At 46.5% G+C, this 19,386-nt stretch overlaps 1 protein-coding gene across 1 annotated transcript; it reads right to left on the reverse strand.

Moving 5' to 3' along the window:
- Window positions 1-596: 596 nt before the first annotated feature.
- On the reverse strand, window positions 597-15,034 carry WFDC1 (WAP four-disulfide core domain 1). The gene is made up of 7 exons (XM_032121639.1): window positions 14,402-15,034; window positions 8,536-8,731; window positions 7,722-7,805; window positions 5,937-6,077; window positions 4,903-4,944; window positions 4,061-4,135; window positions 597-3,268 (listed from the first exon to the last, which is right to left on the reverse strand). The coding sequence occupies exons 1-6, from the start codon at window positions 14,543-14,545 to the stop codon at window positions 4,077-4,079; spliced, it is 666 nt and encodes a 221-aa protein (XP_031977530.1). The 5' UTR covers window positions 14,546-15,034; the 3' UTR covers window positions 597-3,268; window positions 4,061-4,076.
- Between the last annotated feature and the right edge of the window lie 4,352 nt (window positions 15,035-19,386).

Consider the following 19,386-nt stretch of genomic DNA (forward strand, 5'->3'; position numbering starts at 1 on the left):
AAGGTAATCCCCTCTTGATGGAACAATACCCTCTGCTTGCAAACAGGTCCAAGGGTCAGAGCAGACCCTACTAGCTCAGCAGAAGGGGTCCAAAGAGTAGTTTTTAGAAGTTAAGATGTAACACTCTATGGTAATATAAGAACTCTTATAGGCTGTATGTAAATGCTATAGGATTTGTATCTTGTATTAGATTGGTTAGTGACAATTAGAATATTCAGTACAGAAGATGATTTATTGTATTGTAACCAGGACTTCAGACACTCTCTCTCTTACTCTTGCTCTTACTTCCACTCTTCCTCTTATACTCTCTCTCTCTCTTACCCGCTTGCTCTCTTGCTCTCTTGGGCCTGCTCAGAGCTGAGTCTGGCAGCTCTGAGCAGTGCCCCTATACCCACGCCCTTTGCAATAAACCGCCTGTGTCCCAAGATCTGACTATAGAGATCTCTCGTCTCCGTCTCCGACCGTCCCGACCGAACCCGTCCTTAACCTACACCTGTGTTAGGTGAGTTCTCCCAACAACTAAAAATTTAAAAGATTTGTCCTTTTTTCCATAATCCAGAGCTGAAGGTACATCAACAAGACACAAGTGAAACAAGTGAAAAATAGACTGGTCGCTTTTTATTGAGCACCAAAGCAGAACCTGAACGTGTCTGTGCACCTGGGGCTTCCCAGATCCTCGGGGATGGGGGAGGCCATGGCATTGTCAGCACTCAGTGACACAAGGGAAGGTGATCATAGCACCAAACATGCTGCAAAGTGTTAATGGAAGTATTAAATAAAACAACCTACACCAGTCATTTCCGACTGTGCTGCACCAGGTAAAGCACCTGTCTTTGGAGAGAAGACCAGCAGAGGACAACTCACCTGCTCTGTGTTTTCATTTCAGTGTCTGAGGGATGCCACTGCTGAAAACACAGCACTTTGACAAGTCCCTTCTGTGGCTTTTGTTTCTGAGTTTGACAATTAATAACTTGAATTAGCTCGGAAAAAAAAAAAAACCTCCTGAACATTTTAGCACCATGAAAGAAGAGTGATGGCTTTGATAACAGCCAGTAAACAGAAATTCATCATCAAATTATTAATTTGCCAATTTTCTTTTTTTAAAAATTCTTTTTGCAAGCAAAAAATTCCTGTACTGTCCCAGCCAGGTGGACAGGTACGTGTTTCTGCAGCCACAAAAAACCCAGACACTGAAGTGAATGTGTCCACTCAAGCACATTTTGGGCTGCTTTGAGAGATTATGTTGAGATTTTAAGTTTTTTAATCTTTCAAATTTGTGAATGCTCAACACCAGTTCTTCAACTAGCTCCTCACAAGGTTTTAGGTACTGGATTCTTTAGTTTAAAACAGAACAGTTTGGCATTTACTCTTCGGGGCTCAACAGTGATCATTGGAGGGCTTTGCTCATTTAATCAGAATTTGATTTTTTTCTGCAGAAAGAAAGGCTGAACAAAATCAATCCATTTCACTGAAATCAATTCACTTCACTGAGCAGCACTGAGGAGCGAGGATAGTGGCAAGTTTCTGCTCTGAACAGAGACTGGAACTATAAAATACAGATTTGGGGCTGGATAAGCTGGTCCAGTGAAGGATGATGAGCTTTAAACCTCCTCCCAACCCAAACCAGTCCACAATTCTCTGATCCTGTGGCTCCTGTGTCTGAGCAGGAATTCAGATCTCGTTGCAGGAAGCTGTGCAGGATAAAATTCTACAAACAGCTCTGTCCAAACGTGGTGTTGCAATTTAACTCCTTGCACTTTGAAAAAACAAAAGGCATGAAAAAGTGGGTTCAGCAAATGAAGATATTTAGGAAAATGTGGAGCCCTTCAGCTGTTCCTTTGCTCTGTAAAGCACCCAGGACTGTGCTTAGAATAGGAAACAGAAGAGCAGTTTGGCACCTTCCATCTCTCCAGCTGCAAACGTCACATGCAAAGTATCAAGAGGTTCATAGGTGTCCTGGATTTGGCTTAAACCATTTAGTGAGTGGAAAAAAGAGAATCCTGTATTTTGTGAGTGGAAGCAGGCACTTGCACTTGTGAAGTGGGTATTCATATTTATATGCAGTGCTACTACTGTGCAAATTAAAATGCTAATTTCATGCATGCAGATGGGGATGTGGACTAAACCATGGAGCAAATGTGGCTTTTCTGCCAAACAATTCTGGCTGATTTGTCACAATAAATGCAACTGTCCCTTCAGGACTGCCACAGGAAAGGAAAACCTTAATAGAAAATGTGTTTTCCATTGTATAATGCTAAACAGCTAAAAGAAGCTGTGAGGCCCAAATACAAATAACCAGACCTTAAGGATTTATGGAAGCCAACACAAAGGTACAGGAGTCCTGAGGAGCAGTGGCCCATCTGCCAGACAATCCTTGTCATCACACACATTTATCCTGGATTTGCTTTTCTAATACATTTAACAAATTATCCAGACTTCAGGCCTCTTGCTGAGGTTTTGCAGGTACAAAAACACAGATTTTTTTTGAGTATTAACTGTGCTGGCTAAAACCAGCACATTACAAAGCCTGGCATGCATTTGTGAGTCTGCTTGGATGTTGCAGGAAGGAATCTGTTCCATTATTAACTCTGAATCTGCAGCTCACCAGACTGAGAAAAGGAAAGTAACCTAAAAACATTTATAAAGCTGGTTCTGCTCCTAGCTTAGACTTCCTCAAATTCTTAAGACTTCAGGTTTAGCCATTTAGAGTGGATGTCAAGCCTGGTAAAACCTGGATGTAAACAGGCAAAGAAGAAGCTTGCAGGTTTCTTTGAATTTTAAGCTGATGAAAAGGCTTCTTTAAAGGAGTTGTTCAAGACAGGCAGGCACTGGCTTTGATCCAGAGAACCTCTTTAGTCTCACCTATTTTAAAGCACCTTAGATATGACATTTAGGCAGAATTCGGACATCACTGTGGTAACACTGGGTTGTGTTCATGGGCCTGAAATCTGAATTGGTCACACAACAAGCATGTAAAGGGCAGGCTCTGTGTCAGCAGCCTGATCATGGCACTGTGGCTCACTGGGGTCCCTTGGAGGTGTTTGCATTTCACTCGGAGAAGGGCAGCTGATAACCAGGGTGGTTTCCTTCAGGGGATCACACTTCTCCCCCTCCTGATGGGGTTAAAATCTGGACTCATCCTGTTCCTTGGATAACGAAATTTTTTTGTCAGTGATGGGCAGGGATCAGGGGGATGCTGGAGATGTGCTTGTGGAGATGTGGGACCGGAAAGCTGCTGGGTAAAGCATTCCTTGACAGAGTGGTCCAGCTGGGTGAAAACCAAACAGAAAAAGGAAAAAAAAAAGAGGAATTAAAATATTTATCCTTCCTGGGATGTTTGCACAGAACTTGTCCTTAAGTAGCTGAGTAATCTCAACAGCCAGCCTGACGTAGGTACAGAAAGACACTGAACTGCTTTGTTTTCATAACTCCCAGCTAAGCCCAAGTTAATTTTAAAGTGAAGCCGAAAGTGTTGAGAAAACCATCTTGGGACAGAACTTCTGGTATAATAAATATTTTCATTCTTGCCTAATGCAAGGCTGATAAAATGGATGGAGCTTTTGCTGTTGGCTTGCCTCTGGCCAGATAAATGTGCCTTTGCTCACATAAGAGGGTCCCAGTGCTCAGCACAACTGTTAACACACATAAAATTGTCCCATAAAACCCTCCGTGTGCTGAAGTATTTGGAAGACTGACCCCTTTTTGCCGTCAATAATTTGAATAAACAGCTTTTTAATTTGCCTGGCAGGACCAGTTACACCTGCGTTAGGAAAAGCCCCCAAAAAGTCTTAAGGCACATCAAGTTTTGCAGCATTTATTTTTCATCCTGAAAGTCACTCCATCCTCTAAATACCCACAAGGCAAAGGTTCTTGGAAGAAATCAGGTGTGTCTGGTGGAATGAGAGTGCTTCATGCACCTGTGGAGGGTTTTAAGTGCTGTCCTTACTCCAGCATTTTGCTTAGAGGAAATATCACCCTCAGACAATCTTTTCTCTGAATAATCGAATTCTAAGCACCAGCTATTTCCACCCAGCTTTCCCTTTATTCACAGGGCACTTACCCAGGCAGACCTTCAATTAGCCTAAATGCTTCTGCTGGTCTTTCACGTAGCCGACCACATTGTTGGAATTGCTCCCTGTAAAACAAAGATCAGCAAAGTCAGGTTTTAGGCTAGGCTGGGGCAAATGGTTTCTCAAGGTTCTCTCAGCAGTGCAGTTTTATTGGTCCCATTATTCAGCAGTTCTCTTGGAGAGCTGGGATAGCCCACACTGGAATAGAGGAAAGGGAATCCTTTAATGGTTTTATCAGCCAAACTGGCCAGATTTGGCTGTTTGTAAATTTGATATCAAAGATATCTAGTTCTCTAGTTGTACCTGAATGTCACTTCCAGTCTGATCCAGATCCAAGAGGGAGAAACCAGGAGCTTTGAAGCTGTGAGGAAAGGTCTGGGAGATGCTCCTGCTTTCTTTGAGACCTGGATTTGTGAGAGGGACCTGACACCTCTCAGGGAACATCGAGGGACTGGTTCACTGCGCTCCAGCCATCCTTTATCTCTTACCACAGTACAAGACCCTGCTTTTGACAGAGCTCTGTGTTCAGCTGCAAGGAGTCCTGGGCCAAGAGCAAAGCTCCAAAAATATGCTTAAAAATAACAAAAGATTATTGGACTGGGTGGTTCCCCTGGAAGAAGGCTGCACCATTTAACTCATTCTGTCACAGCTGAAAATTCTGATTCTCAGGAGTCCACAGTCAGGACATTGCATATCTTAAAATAACATCTGACCAAGGCATAGAGAGCTGGGGCTAAAGAATCTCTTTTTTCTGTGTACAAACCTTCATTTCCTAAGGAGCAAATTGCAGGAATGATAAATCTTAATAATAAAATCGAACACTTCAGCTTACCAAAATATTCCTTGTAATACTTATGCCTCAGATTGTGTCCATCTGGAAAAGAAGGTACATGGTGAGTCAGCCTTCATTTTCTGTGTTAAGCTCTGACCTTTGGTGTACAGCACAGAGAAATTAGAGATACGGACACAATAACCTCACAATGAGGAAAATAAAAGTCGTCTGTAGCTGAAGTAATTTGGGCTGCTATAAACCTCTTATAAACTGCTGAGACTACTGAGCTCTGTGGACACAACTCACTTGCCATAAGAGTGGGGATTGCCACTAGCATTTTATAATCTTTTCAGTAGCTACAAGTCAAGGAATCAGAGGCTTTCCCAAATGAAATTAAATTTGGGTAACATTTCAGACCATCTATTAGTATTTTACATAATTCAAGTTCCAGCTAGGTTGTTCTGATTGCCATTCATATAATTATTTCAGCCCTTAGAAATACTTCATGTCTAAGACCCCCACAGTACTACATTACATTGGTTACTATGAATGTTATTAAAGAAAAAGTTATAAAAGAGATGATCCAAAAACCATGGAAAAACTCTTAATCTGTTTTGGAAGCAGCTCAGAGATCTGGTTTGATGCTTCCCCTGGTTTTTACAGCGACCAAATGGCAAAACTGATTTCTCTACACTGAGGTGATTTGTAGCCCAGTGCCAATGTACATATTTTACTACTCAATGAATATCTAAACATGCTATGAGCTCTCCTGAAAAATACCTTGGCTTCTATAAGTTCCTTTACTGGGCAAATGTGTCAGCAGAATAAAGGCAACAAAGTTTTGGATGCAGAAAGCAAAGTCAGAAGACAAAACCGGACTTTACAACTCAGATTTCTTATTGAAGTGTGCAGTAACACAGAAATATTTCTAATTTTTGTGCTGCGTAGTAACAGCACATGCAGGTCACCACCTGCCCAGCTGACACAGCCCCACTGGCACAGAGTGTCCTGGTGTCCTGCTCCCTTCCTTTCTGGCTCTGCCCTGCACACATCAGCATGCACGAAGAGAGGGAGGGAGGTGGGAGCCCACTGACCTGGGTTTCCCCGGAGCTTGATGCACTGGCCCCTGTTGGGGATGCCCTCGGCCACATTGCCCGGGTTGATGATGTGGCACTCGTAGCCCGTGGGGCAGTGCAGGGGCTCGTCCCCATCCTCAGTGGTGCTGCAGGCCTCGGCTGCAAGAGAAGCCTGAGGGTCACCAACCACCCTGAACACGACCACACAGCCCCTGCTCCTGGGCAGGACCCCAGACTCCTTCCCATCGAGGGCAGCACGGGGCTGGCCCCTCCAGACCGCCCTGTGCGGGTGGGTGATCCCAGTCACACCTCACACAGAGCCTGACCAGTGTCCTGGCAGAGCTCAGCCCCAATCCCTGCACAACACCCTCCCCACAGCCTGATGTGCAGGGTCTGCGTGAGCCTGGGGTTGGAGACCACCCACCGCTGCCCACCCTGCTGCTCGTGACCCCTCCATGCAGCTATCCCCTCCAAGCAGGGGTCAGTGTGTCCCAGCCAGGGCTCTGGCTGGCTGAGGAGTTGGGAACGTGAGCAGGAAGCTGGCAGTGTCCTGCTCTGCTCTCTGCTCCACACCCATGGACCTGCTGCTGAATCCAAACCTCAGCTGTGACTCACTGCGGGGTCAGGCAGTGCCACCCCTGTCCCAAACAGAGGTTTCACCACTTTGACCCGGGACAGGCAGCAAGGGTAGCACAGAGTGGGAAGGTAAAGCAGGACTCAGGCAGTGTTTGTGGCCATTAAATGTACAGACTCCACAGGGCTGCTCCACCCTCTCATTTGCAGGATTTTAATTTCGAGGACCTCTGCTGTAATTCTCATGCCGTGACTGATGGTTCTCACCTCCCTAATTACTCCCTCAAGCTGAGATGAAGGTGTTCAGATAAGGAACAAATAATATAAGCATGACAAGGATGGATGAGGAGGAACCTATTTTATCTTATTTCTAGCTGTGCAGCTCCAATGAGCTGGAGGCAGAATTTTCTCTTCAAGAACTTGGAGTTTCCATAATACATGAAAGTCAAGGCTCAGCAAGTCTGATACCATCTGTGTAAGACCAAAGAGGGGAATTTATTTGTACCTCCCATATCTGACTAAAGCTGATCAAAAGCTGGGTTAACATTTTCATGAAAAACCCAAAAACTTTAGGTGTCCATACATCTGGGAATGTCTCATAGAAGAAAACTTCTCTTCCCACCCCCCCACTCCCTCCTTATTTCAATTCTAGGTATTGGAAAAAATTAATTAAAACCCCTTTCCCTATGGAATGAACCTGAGAAGCACAACCTCATTATCAATCTACAAAATTAGATGCTCCAGGTTCACGTGAGCTTGACACAACTCTGCAGAAGTTTGCCAGGGCTCCTGTCCAAGGCACCCTTCAGATCCAAGAGCCACAGCCCCAGCCCAAGGCATCTGGGTGATGAGGCCGCTCTGGATTAAAGGATCTCCCATTCCAAGTCCACCTACGGTCTATCAGGAAGCTGGCAGAAAACGTGTACAATGACAAAGCCTTTATCTAAAACAAAGATATATCTGTAATTCTTTGAAGAATGGGTACAAGCCCAGTTCCCTGCAGCATTCCTAGTGTTCTGCTGGATAATCCATCCGTAAAAAGTAATTTATTTACTGCACCAGAAACCAGTCCCCAGCACCACACGGACTTATTCCCATGGAAACTCCAGACAAACACCAGCAGCCCCAGCAGCCCAACATCCTGGGCTAGCTCTGTATATGAGGGATTTATTCTCCAAGGCTTTTGTGTGATTATGGACGTTGCAAAGAAGACAGAGAAATGTCCTGTACCTTGTAAGACTTCCTCTGGGCCATCCAAAAGCCACCCATTGCCTCCCAGCCAGCGGGGTTTGGGCTGAACCAGCCAGTCCAGGACTGCAGAAGACAGAAACAAGAGATCACAGTGTCAAAATGCAGCAGCCACGGGGCACAGAACTATGGAAAAGTCATGGATTTCCTCTAGGGGCCTGTGAGGAGGCTGCCTGATGTTTGGATCTGATTTTGACTTATATTTGTGCTTTTGTTGTCCCAGTGGCAAGGGAGATGTGGATGTTACCCAGGGCCACAAGAACTTGGTGTCCTAAAGGCCCAAGCAGCTGCTGCTCCACATTCTCATTCCCATGGCAGGGAATGATGAGGTGGCTGCCTCACTTCGGTCAGCACTAACTTCTTTTCCTGATATAGAAACACAGGATCACAGAATGGTTTGGGTTGGAAAGGACCTTAAATCTCATCTCATTCTACCCCTGCCACAGGCAGGGACACCTTCCACTGTCCCAGGTTGCTCCAAGCCCCGTCCAACCTGTCCTTGGACACTGCCAGGGACGGGGCACAGAAAATGCCCTCCCAGGAAAAGAACTGGCCTAGACTGACTTCTACAGTTCGACCCCGTGGAAATTTTGCAACACCAGCTGGCCTTGGACACCTTTTTAACTCATCATCCCCCCAGAAACCAGAAGGGTGGAACTGAGCTCCATCCCCAACTCGCACTCAAGCCTCCCACCCCACACCCGACGCACATGGGGATGACCACCACCACCACCACCACCTCCCCCATCTCTGCAAGCTCCTCTCTCTCCCAGTTTGCCCACTGCTCCCGCTGTACCTGGCGGGGGCTGCACGGACTCGAGGCAGGCGTAGATGCAGCCGTTGTAGCAGCAGCGCTTGTGGCGCTCGCACTCGGAGTCGGAGCGGCAGCTGGGCACCTCGCAGGCGCGCTCGGGGAGGCTCTGCGGCGGCGGCGGGCACCGGTCGTTCTTCTGGTAGTGGGAACTGTGAGAATGAAGAGGGTACTCATAATCCTTGCAAAGAGAAGAAAAGGAAATCAGGTTTGGCGTAAGGTGAGGACCAAACATCCCGCCAGCTGAAGCAGGAAAAGGGGTTTCGAAGCGGTTTTTTGAGGATTCGTCAGAGAGGTGGGTTAACTGTCCAGCTCTCCCAGAGCTGTATGATCCCCCCAGTGAAGTGCTTTGGGAACAGCAACCAATCACTAAATGAGTGTGTGGAACTCGTTTTATAATTGAGATTATTGCAATGAAAATTAGGAGATTGAAAATAATCCTTTAAAGTCTTGTATATTTGTCTGGGAAACAGAGAGAAAGACTCCAGGCATCCTCATGATGAGGACACCAAAACACTTTGATAGGGAAGCAGGAAATGAGGGTACTGTGTTGTTTTGGGACATGGAACAAATGCCCCTGGTAGCACCTCTCTCCTCAGTGGGCTCCTTCCACCTCCATCACCTTGTCTGGACCAGAATTTATAGGGGAGCCTTTTACCACCCTGTGGAGCTCTGGGTTGTTAAATTGGAGACCATTTCTAAAACATGGGACATTCTGGGTGGGTGAGACCTGTGAGAGTGATGCCAGCTTCATCCCGAAGGAAATGAGGCCGTGTTTGAGTGACACAGAAAGGAGAGCTGCTCATTGCACACTGACGGGACAAGGGAGGTGTAAAGTGGATTAACAGGCACAGGGTTTTAGCAGGAATATCTATGAGGCACCACTCAGATATTTTTCACACTGGGAATGTTTTAGCAAGAAGCCAAATCCCTGCAGCAGAGAGGTGAATCACCCCAGCCCACTCCTTTCTCACCTGTGGCTCAACCACTCGCTCACCTCTGGGCTCCAGCTCAGCTCCCCAGGGCAGCAGAAAGTGCTCAGGGCACTCAGGTCTCAGATTTATTAACAACCATTTACAAGCTCTAATAAAATCAAAAGATGGAATCTGGATTTGCACTTTTACAAGAGCTCAGCATCAAGCCAGGGCTGTGAGGTGAGCGCTGCCATGGCCTCACGAGCAGGCTGCTAAGAGTCATAAATACAAATAAATGTGTATAAATATACATGTGGCCCAATCACTGGTGTGTTCCAAAATCAGTGATGAGAAACTGGGGGTGTTATTCCGAGGAAAAACATGGTGCAACTGTCCCCCAGGGGTTTCTAGGAAATTTCACCACCAGGCTATGGAGAAATTTGAGATGAGATTAATATCTCTCTGTACCTACATCCTGCTCCATCCTTATTGCTGAAACCCCCAATAGCTCCTTTGGAGCATCTGTGCCTTTGACAGCAGCCTGTTCCCACATGGATTCTCCCAAAAACCAAGGAGAGGCCATTGCACAGAGATGGAGTGTCAGAGAGACAGAGAATTTCTGATATTATCACTAATGACAGTCTCCTGCCCTGTTCCCAATACCAGCAAAAAATTTCCTCTTTTTCCTTAAAAACCCTTCTGTGACATTGTTTTCCCCTGAATTGATAGGCTGTTTAAACCACTAAAAAGGTTTGGAAAAACCCAATTTTGATGATGTTTTCCATGCTGAAGCTGCAAGCTCTCATATTAGCCCACTCCTCAAAAGCTGCAAACACTCTAAAAAATTTGAAACATCCTTTAAACTTGAAGATATTGAAAAAAACCCTTTTATATTTTTGGGTGTTGTTGGATAAAATATGTTTCTCTTTAAATAGAGAAAATTTTCAGACCAGGCATAATTTTGGGATATAAGGCAGCACTGAACAATAAATCTGTGCAGTTCCAAACATTGAATAGGTCTCCTTGTTGGAGGGAGTGTTCATCCTGGAAGGCCACAGTCTACTGTTCTATTTGAAAGGTCATCTGCAGACAGAAATGTGACCAAAATAATACTGGCAAATAATGGATACATGAAAAAATGGCCAAACAATTACTGCAGAGATGATTCAGAAACCAAGAAGCCAAAATTGCAATGAACAGCTGGCTCCATAAATGAAATTTCCGTTGGGGAACAATGTAACTGTTGCAGCCAAATAACTTTGTACCTCCTGACTTCCCTGCCCATTTCTCTGCTCACCTATTGCTCAGAACTAATTTCTTTCAAAATAAGAATATTTTGCTTATTTGGTCTAATAAAACCGTTGCTCCTTGTTTCTGTGTGCATTAAACAGGATTCCCTCAATCCCCAAAATAACCTGCTTAAGGATGTCCCCAGGTTTGGGTTACAAGGTTTTTTAGAAGCTCTCTCAGGATTCACAGTTTGGCTCTGATTTATTATTTTTACAAATTGTGACGACCGTCAAAATTTCCTTAAGAACATTTTCCAATGCAAGACTTGAATTATTACATCAGAGAGACTTATTAAATCATTTAATGACAATATCTGCCTTAGAGATAGCCAGAAACAAACTAAGGGGAAAAGTTCAGAGTTCAGCTGAAGAACCCTGGAAGTCTACAAGGATGAGGAACAACCTGAATGGAATCACTCAGTCTCAGCCACAATTTCAACAGCAACTGAGGGATGCAGTCTTCCTCCCCAAAATCCCAGATCTGTCCTGTTATTTGTGCCTGGAACTGGTCCCTGAGCTTGTGTCAAAGCAGAGTTCTCTGCTAATTCATTTTCTGCATGGAGCCCCTCGAGGTGACACATGAGGTTTATTTCAGCCTCCCACCACCAGCTCTGGCCCTGGCAGCTGTTCCCAAACACTGGCCATAAAGCACCTTTCCTCTGAAAAAAAATACACAGGCAGGGAGAATTTAGAATCCCCCAATAGTTCCATCAAAGACCTGGAGAATCGCACGTCATTGGTGATCAAAGTGGCAAACACCAGACTGAAGGCAGGTTAAGCAATCTGAAGGACAAGACCAAAGCAATGGGAATAATCTTCTCCTGTTGTTGGCTCTGGGATTGTCATTTTGGTTCTGCTGCTTGCAGGAGGAAGAATGCTGCAGGATTGGGGTGGGCTCCAAGAAGATGCACAATAGTGATTAAAAGGCTGGAAAGCAGGGAGCACTGAAAAAGGGCTCTGTGTGTGCAGGTTCCAAAGGGGAGGCTGAGGCTGCTCTGCTCACAGGTTATTCTCAGGATATGGGGGCCAGAAATCTCATTGTGCTGACCTGGGGCACAAAGAGGGTACCCCAGTGCTGATTTATGGCAGCTGGCTGGAGGGTAAATAAACTGTTGGAAGAGCATTACAGCAGCTGTGAGGAATTCTTCATCTCTGGAAAACTTTAAAAGAAGGCTGGGATTTTTCTGAAACACTTGCTGCAGCTGACAGTGGAATGAAATCCAGGCTGGCCCAGTTCTTCCCAACAGACATGATGGGTGTTTTTGTAATGAACTGAAGCCCGCTCCCAGGTGGCTCCCTCACTCTGCCCTTTGGGAACAGTCCCTGGCGTGTGGGGGCTGCACACCACCAGCTGCAAATCACTGAACTTGACAAGTGTCCCTCTGGCTGTAAAATACCTGGATTTGTTAAAGCCAGAAGCCAAGCATCCCACTGTGACTGCCAGGTTTTTCTCCACGCTGCAATCCCCCTTTCTCCCTTCCCCATTCCCACTTGACCCCTCCTTGCCAACCAACACCCTTCCTCAGGGTGAATGAAAATCCCCTGGCCAGACCACAAGCCAGCTCCTCATCCTCACACCTTCCTGTCATTCTGCACCCAGCATTTTTCTGGATACGCTCCTCCTGCTGTAACCTCAGATTTTCTGGACTCAGACCACACAGCCCTCGCTCAGCTCCCTCCCCCGTGTCCTTCGGGGCTCCCACAGGGATGTCTGTGGCCCATGTCCCATAAGCACCTCCACGTGCCATCCCTCCCTCCAAGTGACTCACAGATCAGCTGCTCTACCCCCAGACTCTGATATTCCAACTGCAGGGAACACTCAGCATTTGGTAGGAGAGAAAACACCCCTCTGAGAAACCAGAGGGGCTGCCAGAACGCACTCCTGGTGGAGAAGAGGATGGAGAGCAGACGCTTTCCCCCTGACAAGGCTTTGAAGAGGAGAAAGAAAAGTATTTTCTGTTTTTCCTGGATCAATGTTTCTGTCAATATGAGCGATTCTAGCCGAGCTTGCCAGATCAGTAGCACCTGGATGCCAGGAAAAACAGTGCTTTGAAGAAGTGCAGGTTGAAAGAAGAGGATATGTCCTCAGGGGAGCCGGCTCTCCGCCTGGGCAGGGCTCGTTATCTGAAGATCAACATGTAAATTCCTGTTCTGCTCCCGTCCTATCTCTCTGGGTCATTCACCTAATAGTTCCTATTAAATTTGAGCTTCACTTTGAAACATGGCAGAAGAACATCCATATAAATGCACTTTCCAGTCAGTGATTTTGCAGGAAATGCAGCTCTTTTATCACCATTTTCCAATTAAAGTGCAAACCAGAGTATTCCCTGTCCCAGGAGAGGCTAGAATGAAGAAAACGTCTTACAAAATCCTGAGGTGCCTTTCAAATATCAGCACAATGTTTTCTGCAAAATTTCAAGGAGACAAGACAGAATTGGAGCTCACTCATCAGGGGCAAGGGATGTGTGTCACAATTCTGAGTCAGCAATTGCACAAACCAAATGTGAGCCATGCACAAACATCACTCTAAAAGTCATGGGCATAAAAACATCCTTTCTGAATTAAAAGCTGCAGGAAACAGATGGAGGAATCTGCGTGTGACACCAAGGTGCTGTTTATGCGCTAGCAGCAGCTGGAAGATGCAATCAGACCTGAACATAAGAAATTAGGTTGGTGGGGACTTGCACCCAGGCAATTCAAGGGGCAGAACCCTTGGGTCAGTTCTAAGGGGACTTTGATGGATCAAGTAAAAATTTCAAATTTATAACTTTTCTTCTTTTTAAACAACAAGTCCTAAAAGTCAAGCTATCAAATAATTTTCCTTTTTTCATTTCCATTTCCTCCACGGCCATCTCTAACAGTTGTTCGGCCCAGACACACAAGACAAGACCCAGCACCATCCCCTCCACTCCCAGTAAGTTGTTGCTGCCCCGGTTCCAGCTCCAGCACTCGTGCTCCGAGTGGATTTGGAAGCGGTGGCTGTGCTCAGTGCCCTGTGAAGCCTGCAGGCTGCCAAAAGCAGGCAGGCACAGATGGTGCCACCGAGTGTCTGCCAGGGCGTGGGCAGCAGCTCTGCTCGCAGGGAATGTGCCAGGCACGGCACAGCCACGGGAACGGATTTCTGGGATCGCCACCCTTCGAGGTGATGGGCACTGGGGGTCTGAGGTCTCTGTGCTCCAGGGATTTACAGAACCCTGGGCAATGCCACCACACCTTATCTCGGGGAGCTGGACACATTTCACCCAAAGTTACCCCAAAAGGCAGCACAGGAGCTGGCCAGGGAACCCTCCCTGCTCCAAGCCATAAATCCCATTATCTTCTTCCCACCAAACCTATCCCCGGACCTGCAGGCTTTGCATCCCCCTTCTCCCCGGTCACTTTTGCCTTGCTGCCCTGGGGAGTTTCCAGGAAAAGCCGTTCCAAAGCCCTCTCCCTGCTCCGAGCGCGCTTCCCAAGCTTCCCCCTGCAGCAGCTAGGTGGCAAAAGTTCCGTGCAGCCTGGGAAAACTTAAGGAATCCTGTTAGAAAGAGACAGCCACCGATCCAAACACTCCTGATCCCAAAATGCGTAAGGAAAACTCCCCTTTCGCGGCGAGCATCCCCAGCTCCCCCCAAAATCCTCCCCCAAAATCCCCCCACCCTCACTCACATCGTATTTCTCCGTCATTTTCAGCAGAGCACGCTTCCAGAGAGTCCTGGCACAGCCCGGGTCCGGCAGCAGGACCGAGACACACAAGGCTGCAGCGAAGATCTTTTTACAGAAATGCATCTCTGGCAGCAGCCTGGGATCCATATTTCCAGGGAGAGATGAAATAAGGAGCGCGGCTCTCGGGATCCAGGCGGTTCCGAGGCCTGGCAAGGAGAGAGGGAGATGTGGAGGGAGGGAGAGTGAGGGCTGAGCGCTCGGAGAGCCGCTTTTCCCTGCGCAGCTTCTGGGAAGGGAAAAGCGGGGCGGAAAAAAAAAAAAAAAAGAAAAAAGAAAAAAAGAAAGAAAAAGTAAAAGGAGCCCAAAGGCAGAAGCCGGGAGCTGCTGTTGAACTTCTTTAAGTTAGATCAGGTTCTCGGCTCACATGTTCACACAAAGCTCGCGCTCTGCTTGAGTGATGGACGGGAAGATTACTTGGAAAGATTATTTTTAGACCTTTGTTCCCAACATCTGGCATCCTGCGAGAGCCCCATTCAAAGCCAAAGCGTGGGATCAGATGACAGCTGCCGCAGGGGAAAATGAAGGTCTTGGAGGGGTGGGCTCGGCAGATTTTTGCAAACAGTTCACCCAAACTTCGCAAGAGACTGGGCTCTCCCTTTGTGTGCTTCCCACCGTGCCCCCGGCTGTGGGTTTGCATCACGTTTTGACAAAGTGATAACTTCATCTGAAGCTCACTCGAAGGAAATGATTTAATGACATGATAAACATTCAGGGCTTTAATTAAATCAAGGTGACGTTGGTGTTCCGAAAATGATTTTGAAGGAGAGGGAAGACGTGACCATTAGGAAAAAATAAATTCGGGTGTGGAATAGGGAAGGAAGGTGGTTCAGAAATTACACAAGCACAGAGAAAGCAAGGAAGGGGACATGAGTCAGGCTGTGCATGACACTGGGAGGGACAGAAGGAGTGGACGTGGTGGACATCCCCATGGACATCCAGTGCCTGAAGGATGGGAATGGACTCGTGAAGTCAGGCTGAAAGCAGCCCAGCATCCTGCCTGGGATGGAGACAGAGGCAGGTGCTGAAGCAGAACCATGAGAGCGACGCAGCTCTTACATACCCGTGTGTAAATATGTGTGACTGCAGGTATGGGACTTTAGAGACATCAGGAGTGCTGCTCAGGGCTTGCTGAGCCAAATGTGGGTGCTGTCTACTTTATAATTCCCCCTGAATTTCTCCTCCAGAAGCTTGTCCAGCCTCCCCTTGAATGAAGGAAGAAACAGAACTACAAAACTTATCGAGATACAGACACTAAGCCCTGTTTGCCTTTGCTTTACCCCAGCTGCAGCCCTGCTGAGCAGAGAGGAGCCTTGCTGGATGCATCGGATTAATTTTATATCTACTCTAAAATGGGTCTGCAGAGGAGTGTTATACCCTGTGGACAATCACAGAAAAAGATCTTCCAATTATTCCTTATACCTGAAAGCTGTGGAAATTCACTTTGATCCATGCCCAAGTGTCAATAGCTGCACACAAGTGGGAGCCAAAGGATTTCATCTTGAAGCTTGCCAGGATATGATGATGGGAACCTGAAAAAAGAGCAAGGTGTGCCTTAAAAAGCTCTGTATGTAAGGGAAAGAATTTGATTTGTTTAGAGTTAAGGTTCCTAAAGGTTTTCTAGCAGTAACTGTGCTTTGGGCAGTTCTCTCTATATCTCTACTGCTATGAAAAACTTCTTAGTAACAAAACCTGTTCAATTCATGCCAGGGAATTTAGTTGGGAAGTAAAGCCAGGGATTACTCTTATGGCGGGAAAGAGAGGGGTGGGGAAAAGGAATGAAGAGTTAAACTGGAGAGGGTCACCTCCCTCACAGCCACAGAGGTACAGGGTCCCAGTGGGATAGCACAAGTGCCTGGCCTCTGCATGGTCTGGGGATTCCCAAAGGAGCTCTGCCAGCAGGAGTTTGAGAGGGAATCCCTGTGGAGATGCACTGACCCTGCATGGCTGTGTTTGTGCAATCCCATCCCTGCTTGATCCATAGAGTCATCCCTTAAGGTGCAAGCGGGGTTTTGGGGGCTGACAGGGTTTGAGGTGGCCCCATGGTACAGTTGTTTCAGGCACAGAAGGGGACAGGGAGGGAGCATTTGGGCTGGAGAGCATTTTGTACCACAGAGGCTTCAGCCTCCACCCGGCTGCTGAGAAGGCTGTCCCAGCAGGGAGCACAGCTCCAGGTCCCTGTCACCTGCTCTGCATCATTTTGCCAGCTCTCCTCTCCCCCAGAACTGCACTCATGCATTTCAAGCAGAATTTATCCCAGTTTTCCTTCAAACAGGTAATTTTCCTCAGGCTTCTCTCTTCATTTAATGATAGCTGTGGACAGCTCACATCCACAGCTCAGCCCGTGGAAAAGTGACTCCCTAAGGACTGAAGTGTCACCTTTGGATGCTGGCAGAGCTCAGCACCTGCAGGTCACTGTCACTTCCACCCAGATCTCCTCCAAGCACCATCTGAAATCGGCAGCTGTGCCGCAATTAGTGAAAGGCACACTCAGACACCTTCATTACATCCAGAGAGGAATGAATCACTGCCATAACACTGCGACCTGATCCACCTGTGACTTGATTTTTTACTGCTCAGAGGGCTTTGTCTGACATCACAGGATTCTCCAGTTCCTTTCACAAACACACCTCCCCAGTTTGTTGCAATTTTAATACCTGCACCTTGATACAGGCACATCCAGAAGCTCCCACCCGTGCCCCGTCTCCTGTGCTCCGAGGTGACAAATCACATGGCTGGTTGCACAGAACAAACAAGATTTTTCCTTGGAGTATTCCTCCTTAATTTATGTCTTTGTGCTGATATTTCCCTTGTCTGTGCTCTTGCTGAAACCCAAACCTGAAACAACTGCTCATGGTAAATCTCCCCAATTTAATTCCATTTTTTGTTGTTTCATATAATTGCAATCTGGACTTGGAGCAACTAATTAATTCTAGAGATTAATGGCTACTTCAGACGCCATTTACTGGCCTTTATTTTTGCAGATACACAGCTTTGACATTTATCTGGGAAAAACCAGGGTCTGTGCCTTACAGTCCATGGATTGTGCACCGAAGAAGTGAGAATTCTGCGAGACTCAACTTCAACAGATGGTCATGGTCTTCACATAAAAATGCAAATTGATGTTATAACACTGATGGAACTGTAACTCATCCTGCACACAACTATTTCATGAATTCTTCCTGCCACCCATCTCCATTCCTCACATGCTTCTACCTCCAGTCTGTGTTGGAATCTAAGCAAGGGATTGTATATTTTTTATAGGGTTAGCAAAAACTTCTCTGGCAATATTGGGAAGAATATTTTTCTCACCTTTTCTGGATATTCATCTTCTTGGCAGTCCCTGCTGGGCTGTGTTGTCACAGGACAACTCCAGGACATCATTTATTCCACCCATATCCACATTATCCTCCCATTTGGAGCTCAGTGAAACCTAAAACACAAGCGACCTCAGTTGCTCACTTATGGAGAACACTACAGAGCAGTTCCTGTCTTACCAAGTTCACTTTTGAATGGCCCATTCAGACATAAAAGAAGAGGAACAGCCTTGACCTTCTTGTTTAACATCTGCAGGTTTATGGCTCCAACTATTAGTGCAAAGCATTCTTGTGAAGAAATTTCAGGCATCAGGCACAAGTCCTTATGATCACAGCCACTGGTGATAATTAGAAGTTTAAAAAAAGCAGGTTTCTGAGTAGTGTAATTCAATTGCCAGGTATTTGATGACGTGTGAAGATTTAAAAGCAGTTATCACAAGAACAAAAGAAATAACTGCCATTTTCTCTTAAACTGCATCTTATCCACACACAACAGTAGGGCTAAAGTCGTTCACTGCAAGTGGAGCAATTCCCTCTGGTGATGGCTGCATCCATAGGGGTGCATGGCTATCCTATGCCCAGGGCAATAAGTGATGCTGGTAGAAGGCATAATTGAATTATTGCAATATCTTGGCAGGATTTGGCTCCTGTTTCTGTGAAACCATGGGCATTCAGCAGGCCAGCAGTTAAAATAATTTTCCACCATGTGCTTGTCCAGGGAATCCGCAGAACATCACTAAGTCAAGATTTCTCTGCCTCAAGATTTGTGGTGCAGTTCCTCACACCAAATTCCCGCTGCCTTCAAGGATTCTGAGTGAGATTGCTCCATACATCACCACTGAGCAAAGAGTCGCCCTCTGTGCATGAATGTCTGTGAATTTCCATCCCACAAATGGTTCCAATAAGGCAAATTCTGCAGTACCATAAATTGCTGTCAGATGATAGTGCAAGAACATGGGCGAGACTTGAGCACCTCCTCGGGGCCTGTGAAACCCTCAGCATCATTTGTTACAGCCAGGGAGACGTATCTGAATGAAAGGACAGGCATTTTATCAGCTTAGGGCAATAAAACAATTTTTGGCACCAGGATTCATGCTGCCTGGTTGGGATGCCTCAAATAGTGGTTTTCAAAAGCGTTCTCAGGGAGGTTGTGAGTGAAAGTCATGGGGCAGCCAAGGAAAAATTTCATTCTCTAGCCAAAAACAAGGTAGGTCAGCCTAAGTCAAGACTTGCCTTTTCCCAGAGGAAACATCTGACTCTTAAAGAAAGATTATATCAAAGAAAGAGTTTCCTCAGAGCACAGCACTGCAGCAGCACGAGGTGACTCATTTTAGCTGGATATAATCACAGCACCCCCATGCCAGGGGCCGCTGCAATTCCTTATCTGGGGGCTGTTTCCTTGCCAGCTCTGCACAGGTTCTGTTGCCAGCAGCAAAGGGCAATGATTTCCTGGGGGTTATTAGAGATTGCTGATGTGACCTGGTCCAGTGGGAAGGTTACAGATGCTTTGTGTCCCTCTAAAAACTAATTTAATGCTCCTCCCTGCTACCCTGGCTGCCTCACGAAGGCTCAGCCCTGGGGCTCGTCTGTCCCACTTCTACTCACTCTTAGGAA

The sequence above is a fragment of the Corvus moneduloides genome, chromosome 12 (assembly GCF_009650955.1).
Source record: "Corvus moneduloides isolate bCorMon1 chromosome 12, bCorMon1.pri, whole genome shotgun sequence".
Classification (NCBI taxonomy): Eukaryota; Metazoa; Chordata; class Aves; order Passeriformes; family Corvidae; genus Corvus; species Corvus moneduloides.

Coding starts and splice junctions, on each gene's coding strand:
- WFDC1 (XM_032121639.1), bottom strand. CDS start 14,545: ATGGATCCCAGGCTGCTGCCAGAGATGCATTTCTGTAAAAAGATCTTC. Junction 7,806..8,535: donor GTCCGTGCAGCCCCCGCCAG/GTACAGCGGGAG, acceptor TGTCTTCTGCAG/TCCTGGACTGGCTGGTTCAG. Junction 6,078..7,721: donor CCCAGAGGAAGTCTTACAAG/GTACAGGACATT, acceptor CTTCTCTTGCAG/CCGAGGCCTGCAGCACCACT.